Raw genomic sequence first — 13,659 nt, 5'->3', positions numbered from 1 at the left:
ATTATACCTTTTTGTAACGTTTGACAGGTATTTTGTTGTCTGAAGATACATGCAAGAAATATGCAGCTAGGAGGGACTATCCTTCAGACTTTACAGAAGGTATGGTAGTAATTTGTTTAGCTCTGAGCCATGGCAAAAGTTGGAAAGTCTTTCAGAGCTGAGCAACAAATTTAGTTCTCAATTCCTGGCTGTCAGCACAAATAAGGAAATATGCACAGTAACATCATTTTTATTACCAAACATCAGAAAACCTACAAGTTCTATAGGTGTAATAAAATTCTTCCTGAGCCTAAACTCAGATAATATTTTTCATACAGATCCTTATAAAGAGAACATTGGGTAACATAATGGACAATATCTTCAGTAATGGTTTTACAACAAGAACACTGTTCCAGTGGTAATTTCTTATATTGGCCGTCTACAAAAGCAGAGGGCATAATGATATATCTTAATTCTGTGAAATCATTCCTATGTGGACCTACAGTAATAAGATCCAAATAACTAGCTTTCTGATGATCTGATTGTAAAAAAATATGCAGTCAACAGTTTTTCTGTAACATATGAAGCAGCTCTAAGTGACCAGTTGAAGGCCTTTACCATGTGGCTATAGGCATTTCAGTAAATCCCCAGAAGGATTAAACAGCGATAAATTGCACTATGAAATTCAGACAGAGGATCCATGATAACAGCAGCAATTGCAAATTAAATCATCTTCATCACACCCCAGTCTTACCCAGGTGTGGTGAGTATAAATAAGATAATCCTAAAGCAAGGGGAAATACCACAGATACAGTAACAATGAGTAACAGACAGAGAATGCTGCATTTGAAAAGCACATGTTGGGCCGTGGTGAATGCTTCACAGCTGCCCCCCACATTTATTTATTTGTTACAATTATATCCCACCTTTCCTCCAAGGAACCCAAGGCGGCATACGTGATCCTCCTCCTCTTCATTTTATCCTTGCAACAACCCTGTGAGATAGGTTAGGCTGAGAGTCAGTGACTGGCCCAAAGTCACCCAGTGAGCTTCATGGCCAAGGAGGGACTAGAACCGAGATCTCCCGAGTCTCAGCCCAACATTCTAACCACTACACCACACTGGCACATGAGTTATTCAGCAGCTTAAGCCTACTATTGGCTCTGTGTGCTCTCCAAGCAATCAGCAAGTGTGAAGAGGCTGATTATCACAGCATTTCAGGCAGCAGTGCCATCAGGGCAAGACTTTGGGGCAGACGTTAAGGGCTCCACTCAGCAGAATGAGCAGGATGCCCCAAAACGCAGCCAGGCTGGCTTAGCATATTTTGAAGTAAGGGAAATAATACACATGACTGTCTCGAGAGGACATGTCTAAGACCCTTACATCCAGAGTCTAAACCTGCCTCATTGATCTCAGACCCTTGATCAGTGTTCGCTGAGGTTCACATAGGCCACTGGGACTTCCAATGGGAACAAGGTGGCATTTAGCACCAAACAACCATGGTTTAAATGTACATCATACAATAGCAATATCATTTCCTGCTGTAGTTCCACCTTCAATCTGAAGCCAAATAATAGTGGAAATGCTGAAAGGGCAGCAGAGTTAACTTCACCACCTGCACTTTGCCATTGGCTGAGGTGCTCTTATCCTCAGTGCTTCTGCCTGCCATTGCTGTTACCCCTAGAGTCTTCCCCAACCTGGTGCTCTCCAGATGTTTTGGACATTAACTCCCATCAGCCCCAGCCAGTATGGCCAATGGTCAGGGATGATGGGAGTTGCAGTCCAAAACATCAGGAGAGCAACACTGGGAAAGGCTGGCCTACAGGGGTGGAAGGCAGGCAGGGAGAAGGGGATGGAAGCATGGAATTCCTGGGACATGTTGGTCCAGAAGAGTGAGTGGAATAGAGGGAGGCCAGAGGGGAGATGTGGAGAGGGAGAAAGGAAAGCGGCAGAGGACGGACAGTGCTTCAGCCGGATGCATCGTCTCTCAGCCTTGGGTGGAAGGTTGAATTCAGCTTGCAACAGAGCAAAGGGTCTGAAATGGTCATCCCATGTGATTTCATAGGACAGCCTTCCCCAACCTGATGCTCTCCAGATGTGGTGGACTACAACTCCCAGCATCCCCAGCCAGGGAGTCTGGGAGTTGTAGTCCAGCACACCTGGAAGGCACCAGTCCGAGGAAGGCAAAGTTAGGATAAAGAGAGGCTCGCCTGCTGCCTGCTTGGTTCTTTTTCTGACACCAGGCAAAGAAGACCTTTTTATTTTCTCAGCATTTTAGCACTAGAGTCTTTTAACTTTGCTGTTTTAAATATGCTACTGTATTTTGAATCTCTGCATTGCTGTTAGGTTTTATTCTGGTTGTTTTTTATACTGTAGTTTTAAGCTTTTTATTTTATAATATTTTTATTCTGCATTTTGTGGTTTTAATTTTTGTGAACCACTCTGAGAGCTTTGGCTATTGGGCGGTATGGAAATGTAATAAACAAACAAACAAACAGCTAAAATCACAAGATGATTAACCGGCCAATCTTTTTTCTTTTTAACTTGATTGCTGCTGCCTCTCCACTCTTTGTACGAATCCTTGTCCCTATCAACTGATTTGAAATAACCAGCCAAATCTGTTGCTGCAGGTCTCTAGACATATGTGTAGTTCTATCTTGTATGCTTCCAATACCAGGAGCCTAACAATATAAGGGCTTTTCTCAACTCCACTGTAATTCGAGCAGTGTTACAAACCTTTCACATCTGACTGGCCCCATGAGTCAGTAGTGCCCCAAGCACCCCGTTTATGCAGCGTTAGGTGTGTTTTTCCCCTGGAAGCAACTATGTGAACTGTGTCATGGCTGAATCATTTGGGCCACAGCAGCCGTAATATGGGAATAGCAACCTACATTCTAATTCAAAATCCACAGTTGGGCAATGCCTTGATTAGGACCAACCAAAAGCTGTGTGTGTGTGGTGGCAGTTATTTTTTTACATTTTAATGTTTTCTTTAAATTGATTAAGAGGCATGCGTATGGAATTGGGGCTGGGGGCTTTGGAACCGAAAGCAAGAATGCAAAAGCAATTCAGGACACACACCCCTGTCTTATCCTTGCTTCCCTACAAGCTCTTTAATCCTGTGAAAAGGTTCTCTTTCCTCCTCCCTTTCCTCCCACAGCTTGAATGTTATCTTAAAAACACCCCTATGCAGATTTCAAGATATGTTCTGGTAGATTTTGTTTCTGTCATTGAAATGTGAAGAAACCTTGCCTCCATTTTAATGGAGAGGCAGCCTATTCATACGCAACCCAGGGAAATGGTCTGTGGAGAAGAAAACATCCCCAATTTAGTACTACTGTTTAAATGGAAACCTGGGGTTCTACCCAATGGTGGCATTGTGCTAGCAGAAGGCAGGGCACCCAGTGTTTGCCTTCCTCCCAACTTACTGCATCCTCCATCTGCTACTGTTCCAGAGGATCCCCGGACCTGGAGGAACAGCTTTTTGGGGATCCGTGAAAATTGGGTGCCCTGACTTGCATGAGCGGAAATGCATTTCACGAGTGGAAAAAGCACCATTAGATACAACCGAATATATGTGAGAGTTCTATTGCAGTAGAACTGCAGTGCGTTTTTTGTAAAAATCTCTCATGTGTACCTGGATCTGACGCTGCAGACACTTGATAAGCCAAATGCTGGGTATCCAAAACTCAGTTCTGTCTAAATACGTTGGCTCCACCTACACGGAAACGGAATGAGAAGCGCTTTCTGGTTATATGTGGATTTTCATGAAACTGCTTTGGTCCGTCAGGGGCACTCGAAGCAAGAAAAGTGGATTATACATTCCCTAAACACCTGCTTTCATGAGGCACACAGCACTTGAAACCCCCCCCCCATACTTCGGGGTTGGGTGGGTAGAGTAAAATTCAAGATTATCAATCCTGTAGGCGCTGCTCAGTGAAGGAGAGAGGCCCAAATTATAAAATTTGCGGTTGGACCCTGTCCATATTTATTTTGAAGTAAGTCCCTTCGACTTCATTGGGCCTCCTCCCCATGTCCATGTGCATAGGACTACAGCCTGCATCAACTATTTATTTGTAATCATGTGGAAGTGAATGCGAATGTGGCAATCTGTCTGAGTTCCTAAGCCCTTGTTTGACTGGGCAATGGGTTTAGTACATAATGTAATATCACCGTTCTTCTTTATATCCAGCAAATACCTTTGTCTTAGGAGATCTGGGTGGGATCCAGATGGAAGTTAGTCACACTTGGGTCCCATTAAGATTGATGAAAAGTGACTAACTTTTCACATTGATTTCAGTGCAAACTACGGGCGACTCAATCTGAAATCAACTCAATAATTTAAAAGTGATCAAACCTGAGATATACTTAATCCTGTCCAACTCCACCGGTACTCCTGCTGCCTTCATCTCCTCCCATGGTAGCCCACATGCCCACTTAGCTCCTCATCTACTACATTTTAGGAGAAAGAACCTCTTTTTTTGAGCAGTTTTGAAAGGGAATTCTGGTCCTAAGCCAGCCTTCCCCAACTTGGAGGCACCCTCCTGATGTTTTGGACTACAACTCCCAGAATTCCTAACCATTAGTTATGCTGACTGGGGCTGATGGGACTTAATGTCCAAAACATCTGGAGGACAGTAGGTTGAGGAAGACTGTCGTAAGCGCACTTGGAAATAAGTTGGTTTGATTTTCATGGTGTCCACTTCCAAGGGAGGTTCCAACCTTCTGTACACGTATAGTGCAATCCTCTATGCGCCTACTCAAAAGTTCAATGGGGCTTCAGGCCAGATGCGTATAGGATTGCAGTCTTATTTTGGAGTAAGTGCCAATGTATTCAGTGGAGCTTACTTTTGAGTAAACATGCCTACACAAGGCTGGACTGACACTGTATATTATTCAGGATTGCAGCCTAAAATACAATGGATTGAAAACCACAGCAACATATTTTTGGAAGAAGCCATTTGAAGTTACTCCTACTAGCTTTGTTTTCAATGACACTATTGGTTAAGATTCCTACAGTAAGCAAGTGTAATATATTTTAGTTGCATAAATAAATTCTAGGCAGGCTTTTGACGTTGTGCCTCATGACAAGTTGGAGAAATGAGGATTAGTTGCTACTACATCATAAGATGCATACTTAACTGGTTAGGAAGTTGTGCTGAAAGAGGAGCAATTAATGGATTGAGGTCAGGCAACAAGAATGTTGCAACCAATGTTCCACAGGGGCTACCCTATCCAGAATCAATAGCTATTCAACATTTTTATTAAAAGCAATTTTCATTAAAAGCAAGATAGAACAGCTGGGAATATACGAGGCTGGAACAAAAGCTACTTTGCACAGTACTGTTTCCTCCATAGACATCAATTCAGTGTTGGAAAAATGCATGAACACAGCAACATGTGCCTAATGCACATATATGTTTCATCCTGTGTACATAAGGCAAGAATCCTGATCCTGGTCCATCTTAGGAAACTAGCATGTCCATTGGGTGATGGCTTTGCTGAAAGAAAATATCCCACCAGGTGGTCTATCATGGTACTTTTCTACTTTCACAGAGCACCATACAATACAACACACTTACTGATGTGGCCAATGGTGAAAATGAGGCAAATCATTATACAAGTACAGACTTATGAGGGGGGGAAATTAGCCATTGCTAAGTTTAGAGTACCATATAACATTATGGATGTTCTGGAAAAACATGAGCCAGTGTGGTGTAGTGGCTAGAGTGTTGTACTGGGAGCTGGTAGACCTGGGTTCTAGCCATGGAAGCTCACTGGGTGACTTTGGGCCAGTCACACACTCTCATCCCAACCTACCTCACAGGGTTGTTGTTGTGAGGCTAAAATGGAAGGATTATGTACGCCGCCTTGGGTTCCTGAAAGAGGAAAAGAGGCGGGATATAAATGTAATAAATAAAATGTAATACATTTTATTAATTTTCCAGTATACACCCACTTGTCCCAACCTTATAATAGTTAACAGTCTACTTCAATCTGGATTTGGGAAGAAGAATGAGAGAAACTGAGATGCTGTTTTATATTTGGGGCTTAGTTGTATTCATGCTGGTCTATGGTTGTAATAATAAGAGAAACCATGGAGCTGGAACACAAGAGAATCTAGTGTGCAAATACACAAGTGGCATAACTGAAATAAAATGCCCAATTATGTATCTGTGAGGAACAATCTACGATGATATGCTTTGGGAAATTAGTCCCTCAGTCATGAGCAGCCCCAGTCATATCTCAACAGTCACATTGAGAAAAGTGCAGATGATCAAGTGAGAATATGGGACACCCAGGCTCAATTCCAAATTTAGCTATGATGCTCACCTTGGGCAAGTCCCATGCCTAATCCACCTCACAGGATGGTCTGGAGTATAAATCAGTATCGTAAAGCACTTTGTATACTAATTTCTTATGACATAAGCTGTTGTGGACTACAGATCATTTTGTCAGATGCATGAAGGGTTTTCCTGAGTTCCAAGGGTATTCGTGCATCTGACAAAATGACCTGGAGTCCACAACATCTTATGCCATAATAAATGTGTGAGTCTTTAAGGTGCCACAAGCCTCTTCGTTGTTTTTGTATGGCACCACGCTGTTGTCTTTTTGGAGCCAAGCCAAAACAATTGCATTCGCCTGAAACATTGGGTAACTTGATATTATTTCTGCTGCTTTCCAATTGCTTTTTATGTCCGTCTTTTATTGTGGGCTCATTTTATTGAAACAAAAATAAAACAATGTATTTTAGGTGGGATTTGGATTCTAGGGATAACTTGTTTGATGTACCTGAACGGTTTTCAAAAGCTAATCCAGTGCAAAGGGGGATATACGGATTCTAAATAAATAAAATCAGTGGTTTAGTGGAGCCAGGGCTCACAGGAGCGCAATGCCATCTGCCACCCCCTGCAGCCTTCCCTGTTCCCTCTGAGCTTAGCTGCAATCCCCACAGGTGCTGGGGGTGGGGGAATGAGTTTTCCCTGAAATAATATATTGCTCCCTGTTGTAATGCAAAGTATTTGGGGCTCATTTGGTCTTGAATGGGCAATAAGACCCATTAGCTTCCCCAAAGACTTGCTCCTAGCAAATGAAAACGCCTAGAACTGGCTTGTTGATATGGATCAACGCAGCATGTCTGGACTCCCCTCGGAGGCATGGCTACAGAGCACTGTCACTTCAACATTTACCACAGTAGCACTGAATGCAATACAGGAAACGGTTTTGGACTCTATTCAACACAGGGAGGTCAAAGAAAAAGCCAGCAAGCCAGCTACGGAAGAAACTGTCAATCCCCGCACCGCTGCAAGGGGCCAAACTGAAGCCGCGTCGCGCGTGTGGCCTTCAACCAGGACTACAACTTTAACAGGGAGCGCGGAGCGGCGACAATCACCCGACTGGTCGCTCCTGCTCATGTCCTGCTCTAGCTGAGGCCGCGGAGGGAGTCGGGGAGAGGCGACGCCTTTGAACGCCGCCGCGGAAGCGGCCAGACCGTCGCCCCGCGAGCCTCTCTCTTCAGCGCCAGACGGGATCCCCGCAGGGTCCGGCGCGGCGCGGCGCGACAGCGGACGCAGCAACACCCAACGTTCCATTTGGAACTCTGCGACGCGGCCAGGCGCCGCCCCCTTCCCGAGCCTCCTCCAATCAGGGGTGGCGCTAGGGCGTTGCTCCGCGGGGGTTCCATCCCACCCACCGACGGCCTGCCGCCGACAGCCAATCGGAAGCGGGGCGCAGTCGCGAGTCCACCTGCGACTCCCGGGAGCCACCTGAGCGAGCGAGAAAAGCTGACAAAACCCGTTTGTGCGGCGGGCTGTGCGCGCGCTCTCGCTCTCTGCCTTGGCTCGTCTTGGCTCTTCCCTCATCCCCTCCCCAGTTGCCCGGGCCGCAGCCAGGTCCCGTCCCAACCCGCCAGGCCAGTTCTGCCACCCACTGACTGCCAGACATGACACAAGAGTACGACAAGTAAGTGATCGAGCTGGGCAGACTGGAAGGAGGAGAGGGAAAGGGGGTGAGTCCGGGCAGGTCCGACCGGTGCTTCTGCCCCCACCCCACGCTCAACCCCACCCCTTCCCCTCCTGTGGGATTTCACCCCCTGGCACTCCTCCCGCTGCTATTATTGCTATTGCTGATGTGGATCGGGAGAGGGGAGGGGGCTCACACGATCTGATGACCCGTGTACTGCTTGGGGTAGAACCTCGGTCCCCAGCAGGGAAAAAGTGCAGGCACAAAAGGTGGGTGGGTGGATCGTTCCTCCTCCTCCCCACCATTGGGGTAGCTGAGCCGTGGGAAAGGGGCTTTTAAGGACGGTTTTACTTCACCCCTTCACCGCGATCACCCATGCTTGGAAAAGCAATCGACGGAGCAGTCGGGTTGAATGAATCCGGAGCAACTGCCTCCCTCTAGTTCCGTTTCAACCATAAAGGCAGAGTGGAGCCTTCGCCTCGCCGTTAACCTACGCAGAAAAACAATGGAATCCTAAATCGGCCCCTTGGGCCGCCTGGGTTCTTCTGAGCGGGGAGGGGGGGAGTAACTGACGCGTGTTCTAAAGGCGCAACTGACGCGTGTTCAGGGGCTTCGAGTGTGCGCTGTTGAAAACTGCCTTTGATCAGATGCCTGAAACTTTTCAAAAACGACCGTGACCCGGCCCTAGGTATACTGTGTGTGTGTGTGCGCGCGCGCGCGCGAGCTCTGTTTCCTTGTGACACCTGTGTCTGCTGCTGCGACTTGGGCTCCGCAACGCGAATTTGTTTCGGCCCCTTGGTGCTGTTCTGCACCCGATCATCGTCTTCGCGCACTGCCTCTCGCAGGCCTCTCCAGGCCGCCTGCGCACAGCGGGCGGTGTCCCCCTCTGTCCCCGACACCGGCAGTGTGCGTGTCTGGAGGGCCTGCCTGCCTTCGTGGCTCCTTCTCCAGAAAGCAGGCTCATTCTGCCTTGTGGTATTTTCTCATTGTATTGACCATCAAAGTAGTTCCCTTTTCGGCTGCGGGAAATGTGTTCTCGATTGGATCGACCTCATTCAGACCGAGACCCAGCGCCTGGGCAGCTTTACTCTGAAGTAAGCCCCGATGAGTTTAGACGAACTTGTCGTGTGCAAAAGGCTACAGTCCGAAAGGGTGTGTATATGTTACGTCGTATACCGATATGGTCGCTTTCGGGGCCACGTTAGATCATTTAAAGTCCCCGTCATTTAAAGTCCGTATGATTTTAACGAGAGAGAGAGCGATTTAAGCACATGTCTAATTCTCCCGCGAAAACCAGTGGGACTTAAATGCTTAACTTTGGCTGGATCCTGCACGAATGTACTACAACCTTACCCTGATTTAAACTGGGCACTTAAGGACTGACTACAGATTGCAAGAGTATAGGCAGGGAGCGCTGGAAAGTTTTGGAGCCCCTGACTCTGTGGCTTTGCGCACGCATGTTTATGCTTACGTTCTGGGTATGGCTCGGCCAAGTCAGCTCACCCATCCCCTAACCATTCGGGTGCTTCTGGTTGTATTGTCCTCTTTCCACTTGAAGCCACAGCTGAGAAGAGTTTGGCTTTGAAACGTGACACTTCTGCTGCGGCGCTGGTCACTCCCCCCCCCCCTCCATCTCCTCCTCCCTCTCTTTAATGCTGAGTGGTGACGAATAATCCCTTGTCTGTCAGGAGGAGCTTCGAGTCTCCACCTTTCAATAACAACAAAAAAAACCACAGAGGTGGTTCCAGTCCAGACCCCCTCACCTTGTCTTGATTGCTTTGTCTCATGCGGGAATCTGATGGAGGGTTGTGTGTGCTTCTTCCCACCTTATTTGAAGACAAGGACAAGGGCTGGGCAATGAAGGCGCTCCCTCAACTGAGGCATCATTACTCGAGTCACGCCTTAAGTTTTTTTTTTTTTAATTCCTTGAACATTGTTGCTCTAATTTTAAAAAGACTTTGCTGAGCATTTAGACTCTGGTGTGCAATTAGACCCCGATGTGCAGATTTAGTCTGTGGATATCAGAAGGCCCCTGCTTAATGTCCTGTTGGAGAAGGAACTGATGGATTTTTATGAAACACATCCTCCAGGGAAGGTGGATTTGTCCAGGTAATCTGATGTCGTCTTCCAGCAATTGGGGGAGGGGTTTTTTCTGCAATGGGGAGGTGGGGAGGGGATGATAGTTGGAGTGATAGGTAACATCTAGCAAGGTCTTTCAGATTTCAGCGATTGTGTGTTCTGGTGGGATTGCTGATCAATGGTAATATTAGAATGGAAGTTGTGGCATTGACTTTTTGTGTGTTGCAGCCTTCTTAAGCATCTCTTTCAAGCAGGTGGTTGACAACATAATTTTGGCCATTTTTCAGAACTGATTCTTAACTCTGTGTCAGTTGAGAAACTGAGGAGGCAATAGAACCATACCTGATGCAATAAAATATAGAAGCATATTAGGTTTTGGTTAGGGTTACAATTACAGTGCTTGTTATGAGTACCTTTTGGAAGGACATCACTGATGCACTTGGAGAAACTCATCTTCTGGCTTAGAAGATCTAAATCAGATCTGATGCTTCATTAAGCTTAATGCCATGGAAGGGACTCGAGGGCAATAATGCTGATCAGCCAAGTGTTGAATATGTATGGACAGTGGCACATTGTCATCTTCCTGCTTGGCAGGCAGCATAGATGCCGTCTAGTTGCCGGTGTGACTTGCAAATAGAGTGAAAGCGTCCCTTCATAGGAGGGCATTCAGCTGCACTCAGGTGTATAAGAATCTCTGTTTTACTGTGTATTCTAGCTGAAAGCTGGAGAACATCCATTGTAGAACCTTCGGTGTGTGTGTGTGTGTGTTTGAAGTTGGATGGCAGAAGTAACACTTGTTGTAGTAACTGCATACTTGACTTTCTTAGAACTGAAGTGTGGTTTCCTGCAAATTCCCACTAAGAAAAGGTATCCTATTCTCCACTGCCGCGAGTGCAACAACGTGAGGTTTTGCTGTGTTTGCTATGGGTGTTTTAGCTACAGCGCAATCCTATGCATGTATGCTCAAAAGTAAGTCCCACTGTGATCACATGGAGCTTACTCCCAGGTAAAATGTGCATAGGATTGCAGGCTTAGTCAAATAGTTTTGTTTGTAAGGAGGGAGGTAATAATTATTTCAAATCCTGGAATTTTTCATGTTGCCTTTGAGTAGTTACTTTTTAACTAATCTTTCAGTGACTACCAAATTAGATTTAACTACCAATGGGAGAAGCATTGAGCCCTAAAATCATGAGTTCATTTAGTATGATGACATAGCGGAGAGCAAACATGAATACAACTTCTGATTCTCCCCTTGCCCCCCCCCCCACAACTACTGGCTTAAAGTTTTAAATCATTTTGATTACTAAGTTTTCTTCTCTTTTCCAGAGATCTGCGTTGCAGAGCATAGTAGGTATTAGTAAGAGAGACTTGCAACATTTGTATAGCCCCCAGATGTGACAGTTGCCAAGATGTTTTCTAAGCTGTTATGCAAGCATGCTCCAATAGAGAGGATTAAGAGGTTGTGACCAAAGTTTGTAAAATGCCTCTTCATATATGAATTTGTCCAGCTCAGTTGTATTATGACTGGAATGCCATTCACCACTTAGAATGTCAAAAGAAATTCTGCACATGTATGGTCAGCATTTAGAATAATTCTTACTAGATCTCTTTGATTACTGTGAAAAGACTCAATCAGACCACCTGGCCAAACTGCCTTTTGTTTGGCAAGTGTCTTTTCTATGCAGGTCAGTTCTCTCAATTGTTTCTTGTAAATGTTTTATGTAATTGTTGTTCCCATCCTGATATAAAGCCCTCTCTGGTTCCCAGGTGAGTTTGTTGTGGGGGAGGGATTGAATTTCCAAATGGCTCTCTGCCATTACTGAGGCTGTTGGAGCTCATAATTGTGCAAACATTTTAAAGGAAAACACTTTTCTTTAGAAAATCTCCCTGTCTTCTTCACCTCTCCCCTCTCCCTTGTTAGTCTATAAAAGGCAACAAGTTAACATAATTCATGTGAAATTGGTCTAAATCCACCTTCTTCAACCTGCTGCGGTCCAGATGTTTTGGATCTCAATTTCCATCAGCCCCAGCCACCATTTAGACCAGTTGTAGTCTAAACATATGGAGCATACTGGTTGTGGAGGACTGGTCTAAACAAACAATACATGCTACTAAGCATTACTGGTCAAGGGAGTGGACCATAGATTTCTTAAAGCAGATGACAGATCAACTAACAGTGCAATCCTATGCATGTCTACTCAGAAGTAAGTCCCACTGAATTCAGTTGGGCTTTTTCCCAGGTAAGTGTGCATAAGACTGTAGCATAAAATAGTCTTTAATTGTTTAGTTGCCCTAAAACTAGTCCTGATTAGCAAGGTAAGCACTGCCAAATTCTACAGTGCAAACAAAACTCAAAGAAAAAGACTAACGCTCTTTGCCAGGTAAGACTATGGGCATTTCCAGATGGAGGGTAATCTTTTTCTCCTGAACAGATTTTCTGCGGGGTGGGGGGGGGGGAGATGGAAGAGGCTGGTGAGCACGAGGGAGAGGGCCTTCTCTGTGGTGGCCCCCACTCTGTGAAACTCCCTCCGTAGGGAACTCCGCCATGCCCCTTCTTTAATGAGCTTCCGCCATGCATTAAAAACATGGTTGTTCAGGCAAGCATTTGGGGTGAGTTAGGGTAATTTTAGAAATGTGATGTTTTTAATGTTACATTTTATTGTTTTGAACTGTTTTTATTGTTGTACATTGCCCAGAGTGGCTGGGTGACCAGCCAGATGGGCGATTAATAAATTTAATAAATAAATAAAAATAAATAAAATAAAGCTATGGGAAAACACGGGAAGGTTACAAGTAGAAAATAAGAAAATGACAACATCCCCCCCCCCCATTCCATGATTGGGGCAGGTGATGGAGCAATAAAAGCCTCATCTGGAAACATCCAAGCACTGTGTTATAACTATATTATCCCCTCAGTGCACAGAGCGCTTACTGCTGTAATGTTTTCCTGTCTTTTTTGTGTGCAAATTATTCAAGCAGAAAATAAACCAGTAGTTATGAAGTAATTACATGCACAATAGAAGACTTATTTCCAGGCCTTGCTAAATGCCATTTCGTATTGTATGCACAGTTCACTGTGCCAATAGACCCTTCAGAATCTAAAACATGACACAAGGCAGCTGTCAGAGAAATATACACACATATATTTCATTGTCTTTTTCAGAAAACATGGTCTCATTTTCCTAAAGGAACCTGCAGTCCTGTTCAGGGATTGAGTTACTGCCAAACCCTGTGCTTTGTCGATAGCTCTCGATAATTCTTTCTGCACTTCTTTTAAACTGAGCTAGATTACCTTTAAGGCATTTGTGCATTTTATTTGAGGTACTGCAGTGAGACAGGAGACCTAAGAAAAACATGCCGTTGGAGTTTGCCAGGTTTTCATATTACTAGCTGTTCAACTTCGGATCTGAATGGCTTTTTTTTTTCCTTTGCCCCTTTTAAGCTGAACCCTTCCCAATGATCCTGCACTCCCCCACCGCCCCAAAGTTCTTTCTCCTGATCGCTTGCTCCCTCTGCTGCTAGGGCCGTCTTAGGTCTGCTTTACACCATTTTAAAAACCCAGATATTGCTTCTGTGTAGGAAATTGCATGTATCCTGTGTGTCACATGATGATGAGAACACACATGGACACAGTGTGAAT

At 45.2% G+C, this 13,659-nt stretch overlaps 2 protein-coding genes across 4 annotated transcripts in view; one reads left to right on the top strand and one right to left on the bottom strand.

Annotated features, from left to right (window-relative positions):
• Positions 1–827: 827 nt before the first annotated feature.
• On the bottom strand, positions 828–7,573 carry LOC146359127 (uncharacterized). Its single transcript, XM_084826664.1, has 4 exons — positions 7,372–7,573; positions 5,799–5,857; positions 3,616–3,696; positions 828–973 (listed from the first exon to the last, which is right to left on the bottom strand). The coding sequence occupies exons 1-4, from the start codon at positions 7,568–7,570 to the stop codon at positions 878–880; spliced, it is 435 nt and encodes a 144-aa protein (XP_084682790.1). The 5' UTR covers positions 7,571–7,573; the 3' UTR covers positions 828–877.
• A 362-nt stretch (positions 7,574–7,935) lies between these two features.
• The window catches only part of GRHL1 (grainyhead like transcription factor 1), a 74,256-nt gene continuing 68,532 nt past the window's right edge, over positions 7,936–13,659 (top strand). Inside the window, exon 1 of one of the 3 annotated variants that reach the window (XM_084826661.1) lies at positions 7,936–7,986. Coding sequence is in view for 2 of the 3 variants with exons in the window: in XM_084826660.1 (XP_084682786.1) it covers positions 10,003–10,049 (47 nt within the window). In the remaining variant the exon portion in view is untranslated. Of the gene's footprint in view, positions 7,987–9,619; positions 10,050–13,659 lie in introns of those variants that run through there. The other 2 variants (XM_084826660.1, XM_084826659.1) reach the window with 2 other exon arrangements.

This window comes from Heloderma suspectum, chromosome 1 (assembly GCF_057233095.1).
Source record: "Heloderma suspectum isolate Gila_16-S chromosome 1, 16-S_ref, whole genome shotgun sequence".
Taxonomy (NCBI): Eukaryota; Metazoa; Chordata; class Lepidosauria; order Squamata; family Helodermatidae; genus Heloderma; species Heloderma suspectum.
Note: the sequence above shows the minus strand (reverse complement) of the source record. Positions and strands in the feature narration are given on the sequence as shown.